We start from the raw sequence: 24,364 nt of genomic DNA, 5'->3' as shown, positions 1-24,364 counted from the left end.
TTACCTTGTTTCCAGGGGCACAGATGGCTTTGTCTCAGGGGCTTCTGTTTTTCAATGGCATTGCCCATCCTAAAGCCAGCAGATCACAGCACCTTTCCCAGCCCAGACATCTTCACCGAATGACAGTAAGAACCAAGACACTGGCTGAAAGGGGACTCATCTCTAGGTTAACCCAATGACCCAGCAGCCTCAGGCAGAGCTCCAGGAGGGCTGCCACACCCTCAGGAAAGCAGGAACTCTGTCACTCTAAAACATCTCAGCCTCCTGCCTTTCAAATTCTTTAGAGGTCCTGGGAGGAAACTAGAAGAAAGGGCTGTTCCGGCCCTGCCTCACCGCCCTGCCCCACCGCCCTGCCCTACCGGTGGGTTCTGTAATCCACTATATTAAGCAGCCCTTTGCTTCCTTTGACATCACTACTCACTAGCTCAGCAGGGACTAGGGAATGGGCTGTGCTCCTGGCCCTGCTGCTTTCCTGAGGGGAAGAGTAGGCAGTGGTAACCCAGGAGCTGAAAGTCAAGATGGTCCATTCTATTGTATGCAGTGAAGAAACCTGCACAGACCCATCTGTCACATCTTCTATTTAAAGTCTCATTTGCAGACCCATGACATGGTCAGAGGAAACAAGACTGATCTCATTAATACTGTGGCTCCGGGGCGGGCGGGGGCGCACTCAGATGCAAGTGATAGGAGTCAAAATGCCAATTCCACCTATAAGGTGTGCACTCGGAGACCTAAGGCCCACTCCATTTGGATAACAGTTCTGCTGGAGAAGGTGGCACCTGGTTTGCTGGAAGAAAACAAGGGCATGAAGCCTGGGCAAAAAAGAAAGGAGAAACCATGGTGGGGGAGGGGGGCTAAGTCTAATGTATTTCAGGCCCCACAGTAGGAGGTAGAAATGCGGCTCAGAGGCATCAGGGTAAGCTTGCCAGATCTGGGCCCAGCCAGAGCTTCAACCCCAGCTCTGCCACTGCTGTTGTCCATGAACCCAGCAGCCTTAGTTTCCCTGTCTGCCAAGTGGACACACCACACCCCGCCCCCTCTGCTGCCTTGTTTGGACCAGAGCCACTTGAGAAGACTTGGTGCATGTTCCTCACGACTGTCTCCTAACCTCAGACTCTATATAGCAGGTGAGGTGGGAAAGCCCTGGCTCCAGGTTAGCCAGTGGTACACAGCAGACATGCTCTGTGAAGCTGGGTGGCAATGGCATGGAAGCGAATGGAAATAGACTTAAGACAACACCCACAAGGCCTTAGAACCCTTAGAACCAGAGAGGCTTAGTCTTCTTTACAACTCTGGAGCTGCCCCAGCTAGCCTGGGAGAATGGCCTCTCTAAATCTCTCCGAGATCTTTGGGTACTGGGTTTTCCTCCATCAATATAGAAAGCACTTCAGAAAATCACAGTCTGAACTTCCAAACTTGGCAAAACTAAGTGTACCCAGTTCATCTTTCCAAGGTTGCTGCAGGAATGAGAAGAGATGAGAGGATCCTGTTTCCCTCACTGCACAGACCCCCACCTAAGTCATAGTGCAACCAACAGTGGACAGGCCAAGGGTAAAAGCCCGCATCTGTGCGGCTCAGCAAGCTGCTAGTCAGCTACCTGCTAACCATCTAATCCTTTTGATGATCTGGAATAACTTCATCTGTCTCCTTCTCATTAAACACCTGAACACCTTTTCTACAAGTTTTAGCTACAAATACACTACTTGAACTGGCTTCTTACAGGCTATGTGCAGGTTAAAGTATGTTCAAACTAACACATCTGAGAGGCTCTGGTTGGAACCTGCATTGTAACATCTTTACTTAGAGAAAGTTTTACTTTATCACCGTTCGGCAAATCATTTATGCACTGCCCAGCAGGAAGAACTGCCATGGAGTGAGTGGGCTCGGCAACTCTGATACACAGATGCAGACGGATCGGGGAAGGAATGAACCAGTGAGGAGTCCCAGTGTCCCCACATTAGAACAGTTAGCCACACGGAAGCCAGCCAGAGCCCACGCAGGGCCTCTGCCCTGGGAGTGGCACATCAGTACTGCTCCTCCTGGTCTAGAAAGTCACTGATGCAGACACCACAGAACATGCCAGTTACAGCCCTGGGCTCAGGATCTGTGCGGTGGGTGCTTCAGGAGTACCTGCATTTGACCCCCAGAAATCCGTGATGGAAGGAGAGCTTCAAAGTTGCCCTTTGGCAGTCACACATGCCCCGTGACGTGCTCTCTTCTTTTACAGCATTTGCAGGCCCACACTCACACAGTAGCAGCAACAACAACAACAACAACAACAACAACAACAACAACAACAGCAGCAAAATGTATACAGAGCTGGGCTCGGGTTCTGACCTGCTGTTTCTGAACTGTCACTCTGGTAGTGGGGTTTCCATGAGCAAACGAACCTAAGTTCCACACAACACACCCACTGATGGCACCAGCAAAGAGACTTTCTCAAGAGCATATGTTACTTGAGGACTTGGTGGCTTCTTCAAGCCCTGGTTTCATATGACTCAAACCTGTGCTCTCCAGTGGGGCAGGGAGACGAGCTGAGGAGTCTTTTTTAAAGGGTTCCTCCTGAATTGCCGAGAAAGTGTACCCAGAAACATCACAAACAGTAAATATGCTGTTAGTCAAGACCGGCTGACATTCCCATGCAGGGATATGACAGGAGACACTCACAGGACGAATCAAAATCTGAATGACACCTGGACATGGCCGCTCCAGCCAATGATTTCAGCACTTGCCAGACTGAAGGAGGATGATCCCAGAGCAGTTACGGCTAGTGCAAGAGAAACCCTGTCTCGAAAACCGAAGCAAACTAAAGTCAGTGCACCAGAGTGGAAGGCTCTATTCACAGCCAACAAGGCCATACTTCCCCATGTCCCACAAACACCAGAAGGCACTGGGAGTACATGCTGACTCCAACCAGACAACTAGGCCTTGGGTTATCAGTTGCTTCTTGAATGAAGACAGTGCTAGAAACCCCCAAACACATACTCAGAAGAGCAGAGGCCAAGCAGACTCGATCAGCTTCTCTCTCACACACAGCTACTAAGAAGTCCTTATCCATCCCCCTCCCACTTCATCTTTGCCTAGTAAAAAGCTCGTCTCCTCCTGTCCAGAGAGGAAGGACGGTGGCAGAAACTGGCTTTGGAGGGCAGCTGGCCTGGTCTAAGCACACTAGTCAGTGTGCTTCTGACCAGTGAACTGTGAGACAAAAGTGTTTACAATCGGGGCTGGGGATTTAGCTCAGTGGTAGAGCGCTTGCCTCGGAAGCGCAAGGCCCTGGGTTCGGTCCCCAGCTCCAAAAAAAAGAACCAAAAAAAAAAAAGCGTTTACAATCAAGCCATCTAGCCACCCTAGGCTAAGTAGGAAAGGCCACTCGAAAGGCTAAGTAAGAAGTTACAAAGTGTCGGTGCACAGCAGGCTCTCAACAAACAACAGCTACTGCTGTGGGTTTCCCTGCGATTATCTACAAACTACAAGCCTCGGCTACAACTGGAAGAAAATGATTTACCTTCTCAAGGGCTGGCCCTTGGAGCACAGATCTGCTGCTGCACTGCTAAATAACTCAATTCCATCACACAATCAAACTAATACCTCCCTCGCAAGTATCTGAGCATGGGAAGGATAGTTTGATTGTGGGAGGCAACATAAATCAGAAACATGACACTGTGCCCTACAGTTTAGAACATTTTAGGGAGAGCTCTCCCTCTGCTCCCCTCAGGACCTCAGGGCACTGTTCACTGCGATGATGCTAAGATAGAAAGGAAGGGAAGGAAAGGTTGGTCCTGAGGAGGTACCATTGTGAAGTACCATTTGACCACAAAGGGTCAAAGAAACAACTTAGGGCTCTTGGGTGTTGCCCAGGGACTGACACCCAGCTTTGTGCGTGTATGTCTGGGGGGGAGGAAAGTCTGATGTTGGTCATTTCCCTCCTGGAGAGAACTACAACAATACAAGGAAGCATGGGGCCTGGTGGGAATGTTCCATGGGGGCAGGGAGCCTGGTCCTGCACATGCTCAAAGGGCTGAGCGGAGCATAGGTCAGGTGTCAAGGACATGAGGCAGAGCTCATGGGCCAAGGAGACACTGCACACTCACTGGCCAGATTCAGAATTAGGCTTAAGCATCAGATGACATGTACAACAGTAACTTGGTTACCATGCTGAGGCAGGCTGGGGAAGCACACCACTTGGTCCAACTGAAAGGAAGCAGGATGAGAATTAAAGGATGTACAGGGGTTGGGGATTTAGCTCAGTGGTAGAGCACTTGCCTAGCAAGCGCAAGGCCCTGGGTTCAGTCCCCAGCTCCGAAAAAAAGAAAAAAAGAAAAAAAGAAAAAAAAAAAAAAAAAAAAAAAAAAAAGGATGTACAGTAGGGAGAGGGGGTGTTACTGAAAGTACAGGAGGCCTAGAGCACTGGTCAGCCTAAAGTACTAGACAGCCTAAAGCACCACTGGTCAGCCTAGAGCACTGGTCAGCCTAGAGCACCACTGGACAGGCTAAAGGACTGGACAGGCTAGAGCACCACTGGACAGGCTAAAGGACTGGACAGGCTAGAGCACCACTGGACAGGCTAGAGCACCACTGGACAGGCTAGAGCACCACTGGACAGGCTAGAGCACCACTGGACAGGCTAAAGGACTGGACAGGCTAGAGCACCACTGGACAGGCTAGAGCACCACTGGACAGGCTAGAGCACCACTGGACAGGCTAGAGCACCACTGGACAGGCTAGAGCACCACTGGACAGGCTAGAGCACCACTGGACAGGCTAGAGCACCACTGGACAGGCTAGAGCACCACTGGACAGGCTAGAGCACTGGACAGGCTAGAGCACCACTGGACAGGCTAGAGCACTGGACAGGCTAGAGCACTGGACAGGCTAGTGCACTTGATACGTAAAGGAGGGTTCTTTTCCTAAAATGTTAAGCCATATACAGGCATTTTTCTGGTAAGATAAGTTCATAGTTTTCACCACCTCAAAGAATTCTAAAAAGGCCAGAATCACCAAGTTTGCCCAAATCATTACAATGAAATGGGGAAGTCTTAGTTACGTTTCTACTATGTAACAAAACCCTATGACCAAGTGATTGATAAAAGAGAATATTTAACTCAGAGGCTCACAGCTTCTGAAAGCCATGGCATTATGGTGGGGAGCAGGGCAGCAAGCAGGCTGGCACGGCACTGGTGCAATTAAAAGCTGATGTCCTGACCCACAGGTGGGGGTAGGGGAGCATGGAGGGAGTGAGGGAGATCACTAACTGGGAATGGTATAGACTTTGAAACCTCAAGACGGCCCCTACCCACTCCAGTGACACATGTTTCTGCAGAGCATGTGTCCCGCACTGTGAACTCAGCCCTGAGAGCAGGAGGCCTCCCAATGATGCAGCTGTGCTGTTCCCTGGTAGACCCAGAAGGGAGCCACACACTACCATGACCTGTAAGTGATAGCTTACCGGCTGTACAGGCCTCAAAGATCAGCTCCTCGCCTCCCAGACCCCTTGAGGTGGCTGGTCTTCAGGGACCTCTTGACAATGTAGACTATTACCGGGGAGCATGCAGAAACTACTGTGGCTGCTACAGTCATCCTGCCTCTCTGAAGCTGCTTCTCTGTCCTCTCCAGAGTTTATAGCCAAGATCTGACTCTACATGTGAGGCCTGGATTCTTAGTTCTACCCAGAAGTGGAAGGGAGTTTGTTTGTTTTTAAAACAGGATCTCATGTAGCCCAGGCTGGCCTACCTGTCCCAAGTTCCAGGGTTACAGATATGCTCCTTGACACCTAGCCTTGGAAGAAGCTTTTAAAAGTGAACAGGGGGAGGTAGGGACTAAGCACACACAGAATCCTTCTCACATCCTTACTGCTTTCTGGAGTACCTGGGAGAAAGACTCTAGTGTTGATATTCAGAAGCCTTTGAAGCCTGGCTTCCACACCACCACCTACCTTCCTGTGCGGCCTTCCCCTCACACCAATGCTACTTGCCGTGAAGGCTCACTTCTTAGCTAGGCAGCTGACTCTCAATGGCACGCTTTAGGAGTCCCATGATCTGTCCCACTGAGGGACAGTGCTGCTCCGGGGAGGCTTGATACTTCATCATCTCTGAAGCTTAGCCTCTGGCTCCTGCCCTCAGCCTCTCAACTTCCAGAGTCAGGGGAGCAGCATGGGCAAAGGCCAAGTTGCAAGAAAGGGTAAGTCATTGAAGTTGGCAGGAGCTTGGGGCAGAAAACAGGGTTAGGTGGCTGCAGACATACAAGGTGGGTCCAATATGCCCTCTAACAGCTGAATGATAAGTGGACATTTCTGAGACAAGAATGGAAACCGGGTCACCGGTTACAAGGGAGCTGCACAGGACTGCAGCTTCATGAATTACCCGGGACAGTCAGAGGAAGCAAGGATGACTCTGAGCCTTCTGAGCCTAGCCACAAAGTCCAAGATGTAATGGGCCCAGAACTGACTATAATGATAGTCTCAGAACTCAGGAAGCTAAGGCAAGAGAATCCCAAGTTTAGGACCAGCCCAGACTGTGCTGGGAAGCTTGAGAGAAGGCACACAAAGTCTGGGCACATTGCTATGCTCTGAAAGGTGTATGGTATGCACCTCAAACTCACACTGAAGTTACACTCCCAATAAGTAAAATAACAAGGAAATGACTGGTTGGTGAGGACAGAGCCCACGTGTATGGTCATAGAGAGACTCTGGGCCTGTGATGAGCATAGATTTTTTTAAAAAGCCCTTTAGACATGTAAAAATGGCTTAGTCAGGATCCCCACTACACCCAAGGCTGCTGATAACCTGAGACCCAGAACCCGGTGACATCACTCACTCAGGATAACCAGACACAGTCCTAGAAACCCATGACGCCAACTATGTTCTGTTCTGCACATCTGGAGAGACGCCACCTTGATTTGTGCTGTGGCTGGAAAGTCTCCCCCAGGATCCTGAACCTCAAATCAGAGACTTTTGTTAGAGACTGGACCTGATTTCAGCTAAGCTATGTCACACGGGTGAGCAGCCTTGGGGAGACAGGCTTAGGACCATAGTTAGGAATTTGGAATGTGAATCTTGTGATGACCCTCAGCGTAATAAAATCAGTGTGCATCTACCTCCTTGCTCCCGACGAGGCCCCTTCCATGTAAGGACACAGCCAAGAAAGCACCATCCTTGGATACCCAATCTACCAGGCTTTGGTCTTGAACTCCCTCCCGAGCTCTGAGCCTGTGAGAGAGGGATGCTTGTAAGACACATTCGGTTGGGGGATTTGGCTCAGTGGTAGAGCGCTTGCCTAGCAAGCGCAAGGCCCTGGGTTCGGTCCCCAGCTCCGAAAAAAAGAAAAAAAAAAAAAAAAAAAAAAGACACATTCGGTTGAAGTTATTCCATCATAGCAGCCAAGCAGGCTAAGACCATGTTCATGGAGAAATGCTCAACAGGTAGCTGATACTTGGCTGAGGACCAGGGAAAAAGAGGGTCGGGAAATAGACACTTGGGGATAGGCTCTGCTTAGAGCAGAGGTTCTCAACCTTCCTGATGCTGTGACCTTTAACACAGTTCCTCATGTTGTGGTGACCCCCAACCATAAAATTATTTTTATTGCCACTTTATAACTGTATCTTTGCTACTGTTATGAATCATAATGTAAATTTTTTAGAGATAGAAGTTTGCAGAGGGGCTTGTGAACCAAAGGTTGAGAACCACTGCCCTAGAGGCTCTAGATTGCCCAGGAAGTGATTAGAGGTCTCATCCAAGGACATTCCAAACTGGAGAGATCAAGAGGGTGAAGACGCTACAACAGAGGGCTGAGAGGAAGTGGGGCTCTGGGAGCATCTGGACAGGAAGAAGCCTGTCAGTGTTTACCACCACACTGTGAAAGGGCCGATGTGCTATGTGGCTTCAAACACAATTTAAATTTTGAGTTCAAACTGCATGCTTAGTTTTTAAATGTCTTGTTTATCATGATGACTAATACATCATCCTAATTAATTAACTAATATCCCAAGGCACACTATGCATTAAGTGGGAGATGCATCAGAGATTGTTCATAGCTGCTAAACTCCCGGCCACCTTCTTGTCAGAGCTAATTAGACAGCTGCCGCGTTCTCCCTGTGGTCTACTAAAGAAAGCAGGCCTTGCTCACCCTGCTCACGCTCTCAGAATCATCTTTAGGCTGCAATTGCTTTGGGAGAATGTTTCAAGCTCCTTCTCCACATTACCAGGGTGGGTTTCAGTGACAGGCAGGGTTTCTACTTAGGTCTCCCACGTGCCATCAGGGCTGCATTCTGTCACCCACTTCTAATGTGTTCCCCAGTGATGCTGCTACGGAAGGACACACCCTGGCCACCGCTCCTGTGGAGAGGAATGGGGAAGGCACCGGAGGTCTGATCTCAGCAGTGGGAAGCTGCCCTTGGACCAGCAGAATGATAACAGTCACATACTCGTGTCCTCCCAATACTGCTGTCAGGAGGGACAGTGGTATTGCTGTTGGGTGAAAACCTGAAGCCCCAATGATCCAGCCAGCCTGATTTCAATCTCCAGGACCCATACGATGGAAGGAGAGAACTAACCCTTTACCTTCACGTTGTTCTCTGACTTCCACATGCAGAGATGTATGCACATGCATGTGCACACACACGCATGCACACTTAAAATACTATATGTTATTAAGAACATTACACACATATTTTAAGAGACATAATTTGACATAAATTCTACTCCTGTTTCCGTCCACTCTAAGAATATAAAGTTAAGATTGCTTAACCTCACATAAGGAGGATGCACTCTAGTTGTCTGTACATGTTCAATGTTCTTAATCCAACTCTTCCAGATTTTGATGTTTATCAGCGTGGAGTAGAAGGAATGTAGAAACAGCAAATGTTTGTGGGAAGAACAGAGTTGAGATGTCACAGACTCTCATGAGACCCCTCCAGAACTAAGCCTATATTTCTAAGCTGGTTCTCTCAAAGGAACCTGGTCCCTCTGCAATACAAGCTGTGTTCATGTTTGTGACAGTATTTTCTGTCTGCCCCAGGATGCTGATAGGGTGGGGTTATGGAACAGTCACCCCGAGGAAATCAGGAGCAGGCCAAGAGGAGCAGTAAACACTCATTTGTGAAGGTCTGCATGAGCAAGGGCCTCACTGATTTCTTATTGTGAGGCCATAACAGAGGAACATTTATAAGCAAAGAACAAAACCCAGCTCTTGAACCAATGCTTGAACCTGCTTGTGATCCCAGCACCATGAAACTGAAACAGGAGGATTGTGAGATCCAAAGCCAGCCTGGGCTCCAGCAGCAGGGAGCCCTGATCTGGGTAGGTATCCAAGCTCCTCCTGACATGGCTCCTACAGAACAGGCACTTGGAACTCAGCAGAAGACATCATCATGTTCCAGTGTGTCCCTGGATACATACTTTCTCGAAGCTTAACTTTGGAATCCAAGTATGCTGCTTTACAATCCCCCCTGCTAAAGTATTTGTTTCTTGAGAAATGCTATGAAAGAACCTTACATTTGCTGCTCTGCTAATGTCTATACCCAGCCCTGCTTATCACTTGGGACCAGGTCCACGGTAACCTGTAATGATGCCCATTGGCCAGAGACTCTATTTTGGTAATCTTAGATTTGAGCTCAGTGAGGTGCTGTCCATCTAACAGGCCCGGGAGGGCTGGAATTTCTGAGGAAGCCTTGGCCTTGCTTCTGTCTAGGTTCCCCTCCCTCTGCCCCTCCCATGAGCCAGTCATATTTTCTTAGGAATGTGGCCAAAGCTTGAAACCCTGCCAGAGGTTCACAGTGCCTGCCGCCTGTACCATCAACCAGAGCAGCTGCCCAGTGTGCAGGCCCTGAGAAGTCTGGGCTTCCATAGCTGCTGGCAGAGCCAAACTACAGCAAGCCCAGGGTGAGGTCCAGCTACATCTTCAGACCCCGAGACTTCTGTCGGCCATCCTTAGCTCTTGTGGCCTCAGAGTATAGCTATACGGCAGGGACACAGACTGTCTGAGCCTGACCCCACGAGGGGCTGGGCTGGGCTACTAGAGAGGGAAAGCCCAAACACATGTTAGCAAGAACCTCATCTGACTTAAAGGCTTCCTAAACACACAAGTCCCTCAAGGGCTAGGCCCCAGCACAGGAGCTGTTGTACACAGAGGGTCCTTTACCTGGTGCCCCTCTCAGCCCAGATAACAGCCCATCCAGCCCTACACACGGCCACTAATGTAGCCACCACATACTTCTTTTTTAAAACTGTTTTGACATGATTTATTATGTAAGGATACTTCTAAGACTAAATACGTTTAGGTAAATAAATGCTAACACTTTTGTATCCACAGCAAGTTTTTTTTTTTGGTTCTTTTTTTTCGGAGCTGGGGACCGAACCCAGGGCCTTGTGCTTCCTAGGTAAGCGCTCTACCACTGAGCTAAATCCCCCAGCCCCTCCACAGCAAGTTTTGAAGCCAATGAGTGTGAAGATAGAGCCCTGTGGTAGAGTATCATTAAAGCAGCTGTGGTGAAATGTGCTTAAAGTGACCACCTGACACTTGCTATGTTTAGATTGGCCACAAACCCCATGCTGCATCACCACCAGCTACACAAGATCTTCACCTTGCAAAATGAACTGTCCGTTAACCAACTCCGCCTCTTCCTTCGTCTAACCTCTGCCTCACTCTGCTTCATCGATCTGACTTTTACTAAGTTAGATCCCGTGAAAGGGAAGTCACATGGTGCTTGCTTCTCTGACTTCTTGCTGCACTTGCCACAATGCCCTCAGTGCAGCACATGAGACAGCACTTCTCTTTTTTAAGGCTAAATAATAGTCCACAATGGAGACAAACTGCTTGTTTATCTATTCACTCTTGAACGGCATCTGAGTTGCCTCTACCTCTCGGTGATCAAAAGTAGTGACACTAGGGGTTGGGGATTTGGCTCAGTGGTAGAGCGCTTGCCTAGGAAGCGCAAGGCCCTGGGTTCGGTCCCCAGCTCCGAAAAAAAGAACCAAAAAAAAAAAAAAAAAAAAAAAAAAAAGAGTAGTGACACTATAGAGGGGACAGAGAAGGGGGGGAGGGGGGAGAGGAGGGAGGGGACAGAGAGAGCACTCTAAGACACTGCTTTCTGAATTGTATGGTGAATCTGCTTGTGGTCTTAGATTTCATGTCCTGCCAACTTGAGGTTTTACTTTTTTTTTTTTTTTCTTTTTTTCGGAGCTGGGGACCGAACCCAGGGCCTTGCGCTTGCTAGGCAAGTGCTCTGCCACTGAGCTAAATCCCCAACCCTGAGGTTTTACTTTTTAACAAGCTATTCTCCCCAGGGTTTTGAAAGGAGCCATCCTTGGGTGGGGTGTGTTCTCACTGTATGAATTAGGTTTCCCTGGTGATTAATAGTTCTGTGCATATTCACGAGCTCATTTCATAGTTTCATAGTTCTGTTTTCATAGTTCTTGGAGAAATGTCAATTTGAGTGTGGACAGCACTTTTAAAGATAAAGTTACTTTTGTTGGTCCCATGCCATCCTTTATCTGTTCCTCAGAAAAACCGAGATGGCAGCCAAGGTCAAATTCTCAACAGATGAACAAGCATACTACAATGGAATACAACACAACAATAAAAAAGGCACAATAAACACAGCAAGCTGAGAGTGCAGAGTGAAGAGCCCCATGTTCACAGACCTGGTCACAAGGTCACATTTCCACAGGGACAGATGGCAGAGAGCTTGGTGGTCACTGAGGCTGGAAAGAGTTTGACCTAAAGACTTCGCAGGAAGTTTCTCTTTGGGTAATGGAATGGCTGGGCATCCTGACTATGGTAGGGTTAAAAAAGATCTGCTCATGTTAAACACAGAGCTCTACAGTATGAGGTCTAGAGCATTCTTGCTCAGAAGAAGAAAGCTCCCTTCGCCCACACAGACCTGGCTATGGTGGCTACACCATTCCTGGGATGCTGACAATCCTCAGGGCTTCATGAGGACTGCCACTTGAACCCAGTCTGAACTAGGGGACATGAGTTCCTAAAGAGCCAAAGTGTGCACATAGGAGGTGGGATTCACAGCAGGAGACAAGTGAGTATTAAATTTCCTTGGGGATGACCATACACACACACTCCAGCAAAGCAGACCTACACAGACCACAGCCTCCCTTCACAGAGGAGACACGGAGGATGTAGGGGACCTACAGCACCAGGCCCTTCCTTTGCACTGCCTGGAGACATCCATCCCAGTCAGTGGTAACAGTAACCTCACACTCTGCGATGGCCTCAGCCTATGTGACTTCCTCAGCAGAAAGCGTTTTCACCCCATCAGGTTGGGACCTGAGGACTTTGGCCTGCAGCCCCGAGTGGGATACAGTACAGGTTCCTAGCCCAGTTCCTCTGCTTCAAACACAACAGCTCCTACAGCTCGTTTAGGGTGATGAAGAGAGACAAGGCCAGACCACGCAGAACAGCATGCTTTTGATGCAGGCCTTTGGTTCTCTGATGACCTCAGAGAACGAGTATGTTTAAGCTTCTGGACAAGTCCAGGCAGAAGCACAGACTACTGAGATGATGCTAATAAGGAGAGAGGTCCTGCAGCTCCAGGACCCAGTGATGAGAGTCTGGGCTGAACAATTTCATCTCCTTCAGACAGCACAGTGCCGTGTGCCTGAGGCATGGAGTATCCACACCCACTTGCACATGGCTGGGAGGCCCAGGAAGACGCAAAGCAGAGCAGGATACTGGAATCCTGAGTCTGTGTAGCTGTGACAGGTAACTTTGGGAGGAAAATACAGGGCAGGGATCACCCTTACAGGGCACTCGATGCCATTGGTAAATTACCTGTGACAGAGACTTACCTGATGGACAGCATTTTACCAATCACAAAACTAAAGCAGCAGACTGTGAGTAAGACTGCAGGATGGTTTCCTGATCTGGAGCAGTGCTGGATGGGGAATCAGGTGCTAGGACTGAACACAACTGCTGAGGTCTGATTCCTGCCACACACAAGCTCATTCTAGACTAGAATAGCAGTCAGGACTGTCCTCACCCTGCCTGCAGCATAGCCAGCATATGTGACTGAATTCAGTGAGACCCAGCTCCTCTTTGCCTAACTATAACCATCCCTAACCAATCTCAACCTTGGGAGGCAGCCTTCCCAAGAGAAGCAGGGGGAAGAGGGGCGCACCCCAAGAGCCAGAGCCCTCTTTCCTCTGAGGATTGATGTGGGAAATATCAATATTTTTAAAGACATGTTACATTAGGGCAGAAGGGCCTTAAATAAAAATAAGGCCCTTGTCCACTCAACACTTCTCAAGTGCTCAGACTCAGTGAGAACCCTGAAGTATCAGAAGGCTCAGAGACTATTTCCTTTATACTAAATGGCTGGCCCACTGAAAGGAGGGAGATCCCATAGCCACCACTTGGAAGAGCTGGCAAAGAAAATCTGGCTCCCGGCCCTCAGGCCACACTCAGCTGCTTCTGAGTACCCGCTGGCCGGTCATTGTCTAAGAGCTCACAGGGTATTGACTTCACTGCACTGGGGCAGTCCCAGGGTCCCAAGGAGCTCCACCTCTACCACAGAGGAATATACAAAAGGCTCAGCCTCCTGCACACAGGCACTGGCTAATGGACTCCTGGACGTCTCTGAAGGGCAGGATGCGGGCGCTTGCTCGGTGACACCCACCACTTCTCACTCTTCCTGCACCACTCCTCTCCCAAGCTGCTTTTCTGCAATGTTTCCAGCCACTTCTGAGCTGAGGACCCACAGGCTGATTTGCAAGTGTGTGAGCAGATGTGCAGTTGGTGTTAGTCCTGCTGAGATGCAGGAAAGCCCCAGGGGAGTCCCAAGCTGAGCTGTTTCCAAGCAAGGGTCAAAGCGGTGACTGCGCCACCCCTGTGACTCAGCAGACGAGTCCTGAACCCAGAGTCTAGATACAAGGGAAGGGAAAACCAGGTTCCTTGCAGTTGTGTGCCTACATAAGGCCAGTACCTCCCCTAACCATACCTCCCTGTCCACAGCTGTAAGAAAGCTTCTTCCAGGAAGAAGAGCACCAATCAAGCACCTATCTGAAGGTCCAACTCCTAGCAGTGTCTGGCACATAAGAGAAAGTGGACACTAGCCACCACCTCCCTCACCCAGAACAATGCTGTGCAGTCCCAACACCTTAGGCAAGACAGAGTCAACAAAACCTAAAGTGACAAAAAAGACTTGTATCTGTGAAACACTTGGGAAGCTACAGAGGGCTCCACATACATCTGTGGGCTGAGGAAGTAGGTAAGAACATTTGCAGTTCAGGCATGAGGGCCTGTGCTTGGGTCTCCGGCACCCACATAAAAGGCCAGGTGTGGTCATGGGCACAAGCCTATGACCCAGTGCTTGAGGTTGGGGGAGTAAAGAGGGAAAGGTCCCTGGGGCTAGTGGCTGTCAGCCTTACTAAAACACCATCAGCAAGCCCAATACTTAGGAATAAAAGGCAGAATGACTAGGTGTGCCTGAAGTTAGACTTAGTTATACAGTGAATTCAAGACCAGCATAGGCCACATGGTCCTGATCTCAACAGGGCACAGAAGTAAGCACCAGTGACTCCAGAACTCTAAAGCCTGAGGCAGGAGGACCAGGTAAGTTTGAGGTCAGCCTGTGTTACACAGTGTGTTTAAGGCCAGGGTAGGAACATGGCAAATCCCTATCTCTAAATAAATAAATAAATAAATAAATAAATAAATAAATAAATATAAAAAAATAAAAATAAAAATAAAAATAAAAACAGGAAGGGAGAAAGAGAGAGGTGCAGCCTGGGGCTGGGGAGTAACACTTCTCCCAGGCTCTAGGACCCCCCTGTATAGGACAGTGTCTTCTCAAGCTGTCTGTTGCCCTTCATCCATAATTCTGTAGCAGTCCCCTCTCGGACAGAGGGGTACCTGGAAACATATAAGGCAATCTTTGCCCACGTCACAGAGCTAAGAGATCTGGGTAAGTAGTGTGCATGCCCGTGGGCTTTTACCTCTGCCCCACTCCCTGTGTGAGTGTGTGCATTTTAATTGCTCCAGATCTCCAAGAACAGCCTGTGGTACTCTGCAGAACAGTACAGTACCTTTTCCTGCACTGTGAGGATGAAGTCACATGTGTGGAATGCTTTCGCCAGCGCCTGGTACTAGCACGTGGTGAGTGCCTAATGACTGTTAGCTGCTACTATTATTTTTACTTACTGAAAGGAGGGGCCTGACAGACATCGACTCCAAGGCACCCACACAATCATCCATCTATCTGTTCACAACCAGTCATTTGAAGGAGGACAGCCACATGGGACTATCTATAACCAGCAAATAAATACTGCCATTATTCCAGTCAGGAATCTTCTTTGTTTGTTCCAGGTCAGGGAAGTCCATGGTGCTTCAGCTGTCCCGCCTTCTCATTCCACACACACTCCCAGAACACAGGGACTTCACTCTCCTGCTCTGCCTCATTTTCAATCCTTATTACATTTATGTATGTCTACAGGACACATGGCACACATGTGGAGGTTTACAACCTGTAGGAGCAGGTCTCTCCTTCCACCACTGGAGACCAGGGATTAAAAATGTCACACCTGGAGACAAGGCCTGCTGAGCCATCTTGCTGTGGCCTGGGAGCCAGACTAGAACAATGGCGAACATTTCTAAAAGTTATAAAGTGGGGGCTGCAGAGATGGTTCAGTGATTAAGAGCATTTACTGTTCTTACAGAGAACCTGGTTTCAGTTCCCAGCACCCACATGGCAGCTCACAACCAATTCCAGGGGGTTTGATACCCTCTTCTAACTTACATGTGTTCATGCATGCATGTGGTGCACATACATGAGTTCACGTACACACACATACAAATAAAATATTTTCGAAGCTATAAAGTAAAAACTGAGACGGGCTCTTGTTCTGGGCCAGCAGGCTCCATTTCCACGCTTTCAAAGTAGGGCGGAGCTCTGACCCAAAACTTAATTTGTAGTGAAATGACTGTGGTTCTGGCAGGCAGGGACAAGCAAAGAGAGTCATTCAGTACCAATGGGTGCAGCAGGCTAGCTAGAGGGGTAGGAATGTGTTTGGTAGGCAGCACGGAGGACTTGAGGTTGAAGAAGGAATTATCACCACAGACCCAGGATGTCTAGGCCATCAGACCAGCCCCTTATTGCATCTCATACAAGATACTCAGGCCCCATGACAGGGGGGCAGAGTCCACCTTCTCCAGGCCCTGAGGACAGCAGGAACCTCCAGCCATCCATAAACATCGCTGAGACGTGCTCTTAAAGAACGTTCTAAGGGCAACTGAAAAGGCTTAGTGAGTAGCCACCAGGGCACCTACTAGGGACTTGCTATGGGTACCAGCCTGCACAGGGTTGGCAGCCCCTCTGCTGGTAAATGGCAGCACAGTAACTGCTCTGTGAAGGGTGACCACTACCCCAGAGTTCTTCACCCTTGTGCAAATCAAGCGCTAACTAAAATGAGGGCTTGGAGTGCATGTTACCCAGCTAAGTGGAGCTCTGCCTCACCCTGACCAAACACTGACAATCTGCTCTTCCTCTTGCAATGGGAGACTTGAACTTAGGGTCTGATTTTTGTTTTTTAAAGACTTATTTATCTGATTTATTTATATGAGTATTTTGTCTGTGCACCAGGTGCACACTGTGCCCAAGGAGACCAGACAGGTGTCAGATCCTCTGGAACTGAAGTCCCAGATGTGAACCATCATGTGCGTACTGGGAACTAAACTTGGGACCTCTGCAAAAGCAGCCAGGGCTCTTCACTACGGAGACATCTCCACAGCCCCAAGCCTAGAGTCTTGTGTATGGCAAGCTTCTCTTTCCCTTTTCTTTTTCCGAGATGAAGTTTCACTGTACTGCCCAGACCAGACTCAAACTCTTAGGCACAACAGATCCTCCTACCCAAGACTCCCAAAAACCAGGGATAAAGGCATGCCACCACACAAGACTTGGGAATTTGTGGGGTGTTTTGTCTTTGTGTTCAGGGCTCTTTGAGGCAGGGTGCCCCTTGGTAGCCCAGGCTGGCCTGGGCACTCTCCATCCTCTGGCCTCAGCCCCATAGCAGCTTGGGAATCTGACTGCAGCGCTATCAAATGCAAAAACCCTGACCAATGTACATAGTTAGCACAGCCCCATCCACGGGACACCCCTCTCAGACAAGGCCTACCAACTTGCCAAGAAACCACCTAGGTAGCCTAAAGTCAATCAGGGCTGGGGTGTGGCTCAGTGGTTCAGCGTTTGCCTAGCACGTGGAAGGCTCTGGTTTGATCTCCAGCAAGGATTAAAAACAGTCGACGCCTTGAAAGCAGAGTCCCAGACTCACAGTGTGATGCACTGACTACATCTGCTGTCTGTCTGTCTGTTTGGCTGGCTGGCTGGCTTTCACTTGGATCAGCAGCGCTGAGCTCTGACCTTGTGCGAGGACTTGCACCACCCTACCATACCCTGGCCATCACTCATTCTTTGAGTAAGTATGGACTGGGTACCTACTGTGTGCTGAGTTGGCTAGCAGCCAGCCAGTGGTGGACAGGCATATCCCTCCCAGGACCTAAGGTTCTATTACGACTTTATTTATTGTTAACCTGCTGACAGGAAACTGGGCTCTGGATTCTGAAACAGTTAAACAGTACCACTGCTCACTTAGGTATCTGTGTGAAGTCTTTCCCCAGAAGCTACTATCTGCTAGGGAAGAGAAAGCACTAGGCATCATGAGGTCAACTTTGGTGGAGGAAGCTTGTGAGGCCATCGTGTTAGTGGTGGCCAGTGTTGGTGGAGGGACCTCTGAGGAGCCTCGAGGGCTACAACATGGCAGGAGGAGTTGAAGTCAAGGCAGGCTCCCCACTCTGTGTTACTCTAGTGCTGAGATTCAAATCTTGTGCAGGCTAGACAGAGGTTCTCCTGCTGGGCTGCATTCCCAGCAAGCTGCAATTGCTCTCTCTTGGGTAAAGGGGACTGCTGCCTTAGATGGCAGTCAGGGGACCCTAATTTCAGAGACCCGGTCCTTCCAGGAGCCTATGGGTGAGAGCTCTGAGAAGGGAAAGAATCACCCAAGGACACAAGTTTCAGATGATCTCAAACAAATGACCAAGCAGGTGACAAACCCAGAAGATGACAGCTCTTTTTCCAATTCATAGCCTGTGGGTGTGTTTACTCATTATCCAGCCTTTGGGGTGCAGTGGGTGACTGTCAGTGGAACACCTGTCCCAGCAACAAGGCAGGGGGTGGGGGTCACGTGGGTGTGGCACACACTGTGACCAGGCCTCTCCTCTTTCCACTGTGTCATCTTACTATGGCAACAGGCAACACAGTGGCTGGACTGAGGTAAGACCCAGCCTGCACAAAGAGCAAGCTGCAATCTGGGCTAATTTGGGAAATGGTTTTTCTGCAAGCTCATACGTGAGTCATCTTTCCAAGCTATCGTCTCCTGGCTACAAGGAATCCCATTCAAACTGCCTGCCAGCAGCTGCACAGGAGATCAGGAGGCATTGGGGTCTGCTGCGGCTATTTAAAAACAAGTTACCTCTTACCTCCCTAGAGTGCTGCAAATGTGGTCAGTGTTACAAAAATCGCAAGCAGCCCAGGGTCAGCTTGGGTCTACACTAACTAACTTGGTGGTTTGGGGCCATTTCTTTCCCCAAGATCAGAAAAGAAATGTAGAAACATAAACTAAAATTGGGGCAGACATTGCCCTGTCCCTCAGACACTGGAATTCTACAGTGTATCTTACAGGCAGAAAGGGGTCAGTTCCCCATTTTACTTCCCTAAGACTGTGTGTGATCTTGGGCAGTAACCCAAAACCCTGGGCCTCTGCTCTCCACAGGTGCAGCATGAGGATCAGCTTCCCTCACCTCAGCTGTGACAAACAGCGCCTTGGGAAGACCATGTTCCAGAGGGCTCCACATACCATCCCACATGACAGGGTGTCTGCCAGGGAGGTGCACAGAAAAGACTGAATAGGCAGGTCAATGAAAAAAACCTGGAGCTACAAAATTTGTGTCAATAACCCGAAACACTGAAACCACAAAGATTCCTAACTTATGGGAAAGGGAAGTAGAAGCTGATTGGTTAAGAAAGGTCAGTACCCAGTGCCTGCCCATTAAGAAAGGCAGAGGCCTGACTTTCAGTGTCTGTTCTGATGACACATAGTAACAAGTTCCATTGTAAACCCCTCCCGCTTGTAACAAAAGTACCTGTAAGCATTTGAAAAGCACAGCACGTGGACTTTGACACCCATGTTTATTCTGTCAGTGGGTGTGTTGAGGGAGCTTGTGGCCATCCCACTAGTCCCAGCAAACTTCACTGCAGCTCCTGGGTACCAGCACTGGCCAGACAGTTTGGTAAACGATGAAGCTTATGAGCAGATTGTGGTTAAGCTGGGTCAGAGAGGGAGGAAAGGGATGAGAACACCACAGAACCTTCCAGTTCCCAGAGGCCCCAGGTGATTGGCTACTGAAGGAATGGAGCAGAGTGGAGTGGGGCAGGCAGGGGTAGGGGCTGAGTAGACCTACAGGGATCCCCTCCACCAGTTCAGTGACCTTGAAGGCCATTCATTCCCCACAAGGCAACTCCCTGCCCCTCAGCAGGATCCTTGCTATGGAGGGAGTTTACAGCCACCTGACAGCCTGACTCAGATCCTTTAGCCTGATACACAGGACACAAGACAGTGGTCTTTATGGCAGGTCCCGATCCCCAGAGCTACACAGAGCACATGGCACAGCAGGTGCTTCACCAGTGCCAGATGAAGGAATGGAGGAAGCGATCAATGAAGGAATGGGGCAGGAGGCAAAGTCCACGTCACAAGTAAACAGCTGTGAGTCATCTCTGAGAGTCAGGCTCGAAAACGTCAGCAGTCCAAGTGGGAAGGGGCCTCAGTGAGTGGCCAACAGAGAAAGGGGAAGGGACACCGGGCAGACAGCTCCCCCACCCCAGCTCCCACATGTAGGTACAAACATGAGAGAGAGCTCTGCATTACCAGAGATTCTCAGTCTTTGGGAGAACCAGAAACCTGAGATTTTTGGAGCAATTTCCTGGTTTCTAAGTACTGACCAACAGCTCTTTTCTTTCTTGGGAACACACAGAGCCTAGTGGGCTAAAGTCAGCTGATTACTGCCAGTATGGCATTAAACTCCAGAAATCTGGGGGCATCGGCTCTCCTCCCTCGTGTCTTTGCTGGAAGAGATGAGGGCAAGCAGAACCACCATGACTGCTTAAACAAGTAGAGACAGTAACGCGTGCACCATGTGCCTCTGCCCAGTCCTCTACTGCAACCTCAAAGCAGCTGTAGGCATCTCCCAGAGAACTCGCTCAGCCCCTGATCACAGTAAATCCTCATTCTAACTTTCCTCTTGACCCTCCTAACTGACAGCCCAGCAAGAGTCCCCTCAACTCAGCAAGAGACTATCCTGATCCTCCCTGGGCATTTGGAATAGAAGAACATTAATGCTGCCTTCCTATGCCTCCATGGAGTGGTATGACTTCTGATGCCACAGGCAGAGGCCACAAGATGACAGGTCCAGAGGCTCCTCCCAGAGGTTAGTGAAAGCGAACAGGGAGAGCAAACTGATTAGAAGGACCAGGGTAAGGGTGTAAGATTTCTGCTCACTCAAAATCCTTAGACCCCACCCAAGCCCCAAACCTGAGAAGCAAACCCAGCAGCCTGTTTTCGGAGGGTGAAGGAGCACAGGCATATTTTGGCAACACTTCTGTTCTTTGAAGCACAGAAAACAGCAACTGTTAGTGGGTGTGGGCTCCTCCACAGTCACTAGAGACCAGTACCTGGCTGAATAAAGGTGTCTCTCCAGCACACCATCGCTCACGCTTAACAGCAGGCCCACCTCACAACCAAACAGGAACTCTGGCGGAACGCACACCATGTTCACTGAGGATGACCCACAGTAGCTCCAAGAGGGGAAGCCCTCATCCCAAGCACACCCCAATCTTCCCCGGCAGGGTACGCAGACCACAGCAGAGAGCACTGCACGAGGGTTCCTTCCTGTCATCTCATCTGTGAGTCCCAGCTATGGCCACCCAAGAACTCTATCACCTCTAGCTGCTTCTCCCCAAAGGCACCTTCCTCCCATCCTTTCTGCAGCTCCCTCTCGCCATCTCTCCCTCTGTAAGAAAGCCTTGGAGAGACTTGAAGTGCCCAAGTGGGGTGATACCCAGGGGGATTCCAATTACTCAGAGGAGAAGGGGTGGGGAAGGGATTATGGGTAGGGGTGACAGGGAGGGTGGATTTAAAGAAAAATTTTAATTTAAAAAAGGAAAGAAAGAAAAAAAGCCTTTCTTTTCCTGGTCTAGTGAACAGGCCTTCCAGGACCTTCCACAACTGGGTTCAGAATCTTCATGGGTCTGGCAGGGAAGATACCACTACCAATTCTCAGACAAGCTCTTCTAAAGAGGGCATTGCAGCAGCCCTAGCAGAGGACAGTGGCCTAGGAAGACCCAGGCGTGAGCGCTGCTGAAAGGGCCTGGGGTAGACGCTGAGTAGAAGGCTCTGTCATTCTGAGCTGTGGAAGGAAGCCCCAAGGTGACAGCACATGCCAGCCCCTGTGCTTCCAGGGGTTCCAAATTCTTCATAATGATAGAGAAAACTCAGCTAATGCTATTTAAAATGTATCTAGATGTATTTATTTCATTTACATACAACAATGTTTTGCCTGTCTGTATGTCGGTGCACCACATGTGTGTCTGGTGCCCATTGAGGTCAGACCTCCTGAAACTGGAGTTGTGAGATGCCACATGGGTGCCGGAAACTGAACCTGGGTGCTCAAGAGCAACAAGTGCTGTTGACTGCCCAGCCATCTCTCCAGCACATGAACGCTATTTTCAAATAAATAATCCAAGTTTCCCAACAGTGTCATTCGGAAGAGACACTGTAAAGAGTTCATAAGCAGTGCTGCGCAGATGGGCCAGAGATAATTCCAGAGCAGCACGTATTCAGGAAAGCGACTCATAGTCACCAGACAAGGCCTCCGGGCAAGAGGACAAGGAGACAAACACCCCAGAAACAGCATCTGCAAAGGAACAGTCCAGCCATGAGAATGGTATCCTGCTTCTTGTCAGAGGCTGATGTCAATACCCTATCTATGATCCTTGCTGGGTGGGCTACAAAAATTCACTGAGCCTCTCTGGGTCCTTAAAACAGAGACCACACTCCGGTAGGCAATCTTCAAGTATTTTTAATAAACAAGACAACCAAGAGACCAAACACAGAGAAGACACATAACAGATGCTCAATAAGGAGAACCAAAACGTTCTGCCCTGTGTTGAAACTAGGGCTGCAAAAGTTACAGCCATTGCTTGTTGGTTCACAGCTAATACAAATCCAAATATCCCCAAGTCCACCTATGAAACGGCAACTTCCAAACATTAGTGCTGCCGAACACCTTTTCAGGTTCTGCCTTCTTTACAGAGTTTCCAGGCTAACTGGGTATCCCCACCGTGACAACCCCCAACACAGGCCCTGGACCACTGCCTACCTCACCTAGCAGCCAAGAATCCGCCCTCTCATACAAGGAATCCCTGCTTGACGGCTAATTAAGCTCTGGGCCCCATATGCACAACAGTAATTGACTCTCGGGAGTATCTAACTCCCAGAATATGCAAGCTGGGGGGCGGGGAGAAGAATTGGGAGGCGACTCCCCAAGATTTCCAGGAACACACAAAGAGATGAGGTTTGCATCAAGATCGCATCCACCTTCTCCCCCAAACCCTATGGCTCTCCACTTGCCTTGCTTGCAGAGCGAGGAAGAAATATCGGAGGACAACTTGGCTGCTCCCTGAAACATCGCTCCAACACACCCTAGCCTGCTGTCCTTTGAAGCCACCGAAGTGAACACTTGTGGTTAAACTCGAGGCTCATTAGGAGTGACACATTTTATAACTGGGCTGGCGATCACCTCTAGAGCGCGCCTGTCCTTCTGCATGCGGTCGGGGCCCGGCCTTCTAAGGGTCCCGGACTCCAGCCATTGTGGGAGGTTCCAGGGAACAAGGCTACCGGGACCTCCACTAGCTCCCCCAGAATCCCGCTAGCATCACGGGTCCCCCCGGCGCCAGGCAGGCCCTGCTCAAAGATGGCCCTCGCGGCGTCACTGCCAGGCTGGGGCCCGGACAGGGGGTCGAGCACATGAAGCCAAGGAGGCGCGCCGCCCGCCCGCCCGCCCGACCGCCTCACCTGCTTTCTCGATCTTGCCGGACATTTCCGGGCTGCGCCGGAGGCCGAGGCCGCTGCTCAACGGGCCCCGGCCGGGCCGCTGCGGGGTAAGAGGCCGGCGCGCCCGCCGCTCTCCTGGACCGGTGCTCGCCGCGACTCACACTCGCGCCGTCATGGCGGGCTCCGCGCGGCCGCGGCCGGTGCGCTCGCCGCTCCGCGCTCCAGCCCGCACCGGGCCTGCCGCTTGGCGCTCCACCTCCCGCGCAGCCGCCGCTCCGGGGCCGCGAGCCGCCGGCCGCAGCGCCGCGCCGCCGCCCGCCCGCCGGCCTGGGCCCCGAGGCCACGGCGCCACCTGCCGGAAGCCCGCCGCGCCGCCCGCGCCACAGCGCCCTCTGCCGACCCGGAGCCGAGCTAAGCCTGGCGCAAGGCGCAGCGCCCCCTGCCGGCCTGGAGTCCTCCGTGCCACAGCTCGGCACGGACCCCACCCCTTTCTTGAGAGAGAGAGAGAGAGAGAGAGAGAGAGAGAGAGAGAGAGAGAGAGAGAGAGAGAGAGAGAGAGAGAGAGAGAGAGAGAGAGAGAGAGAGAGAGAGAGAGAGAGAGAGAGAGAGAGAGAGAGAGAGAGAGAGAGAGAGAGAGAGAGAGAGAGAGAGAGATCAAGCCTACGGACAGAGACAACTCAGAACTTCCGCATGCCCTCCCAGGAAAGATCAGAACCCTCGGTAACCCAGACTTTTCCATCTCAAGTCGTGGGCTAACTCCCCATGTCTATTACCCAAGTTCAGCATCCTCCTTAGCCCAAGACTCCTCTAATTGACCCTAAACTAGTCTCAACAACTTCCTTACTAAAAACACAAGAAGCCTGGACAAGGTTCGGGACTGACACCCACCTTCACTCCCCCGACCTCATACACACTATGTAAGACTCAGGGGCCAGTGAAAAGCAGAACCTTTTGGCCAGATGTGGGCTCTGATCTTCCAAGCCAAAGCTTAGGCCCAAACCTGGAGGGACACAGCAACTTTGGCTTGCTTTGCTCAAGCAGTCCTCCAATGGAACATACAGCCTAGAGAGCAGTCTTTTTAAGTATACTAATGGGTTCGTTTACAGTTATTTTGGGGAATTCAAAGAACCTTTGCTATGCACTATGTCATACATATCCTACCAAGACTAACACAATGGATTCTTCCCTTCAAACAAGCTCACAGCTGGCTTGGAGAGTCAAACATTTTTAGTAAGCAACACGAGAGGGTGTTCAGACACAGGG

The 24,364-nt window shown here is 50.2% G+C and overlaps 1 protein-coding gene across 30 annotated transcripts in view; it reads right to left on the bottom strand.

Annotated features, from left to right (window-relative positions):
* Positions 1–23,461, bottom strand: part of Rapgef1 (Rap guanine nucleotide exchange factor 1) — a 117,909-nt gene extending 94,448 nt beyond the window's left edge. For 21 of the 30 annotated variants that reach the window (XM_039106157.2, XM_039106162.2, XM_039106167.2 and 18 more), the window contains exon 1: positions 5–10,991. In XM_039106157.2, the coding sequence (XP_038962085.1) occupies positions 5–68 (64 nt within the window). In that variant the 5' untranslated portion in view covers positions 69–10,991. Of the gene's footprint in view, positions 1–4; positions 10,992–23,122 lie in introns of those variants that run through there. The other 9 variants (XM_039106160.2, XM_063284486.1, XM_063284494.1 and 6 more) reach the window with 2 other exon arrangements.
* Positions 23,462–24,364: the final 903 nt, after the last annotated feature.

Source organism: Rattus norvegicus, chromosome 3 (assembly GCF_036323735.1).
Source record: "Rattus norvegicus strain BN/NHsdMcwi chromosome 3, GRCr8, whole genome shotgun sequence".
Taxonomy (NCBI): Eukaryota; Metazoa; Chordata; class Mammalia; order Rodentia; family Muridae; genus Rattus; species Rattus norvegicus.
This window is presented reverse-complemented; position numbering and strand designations above follow the sequence as displayed.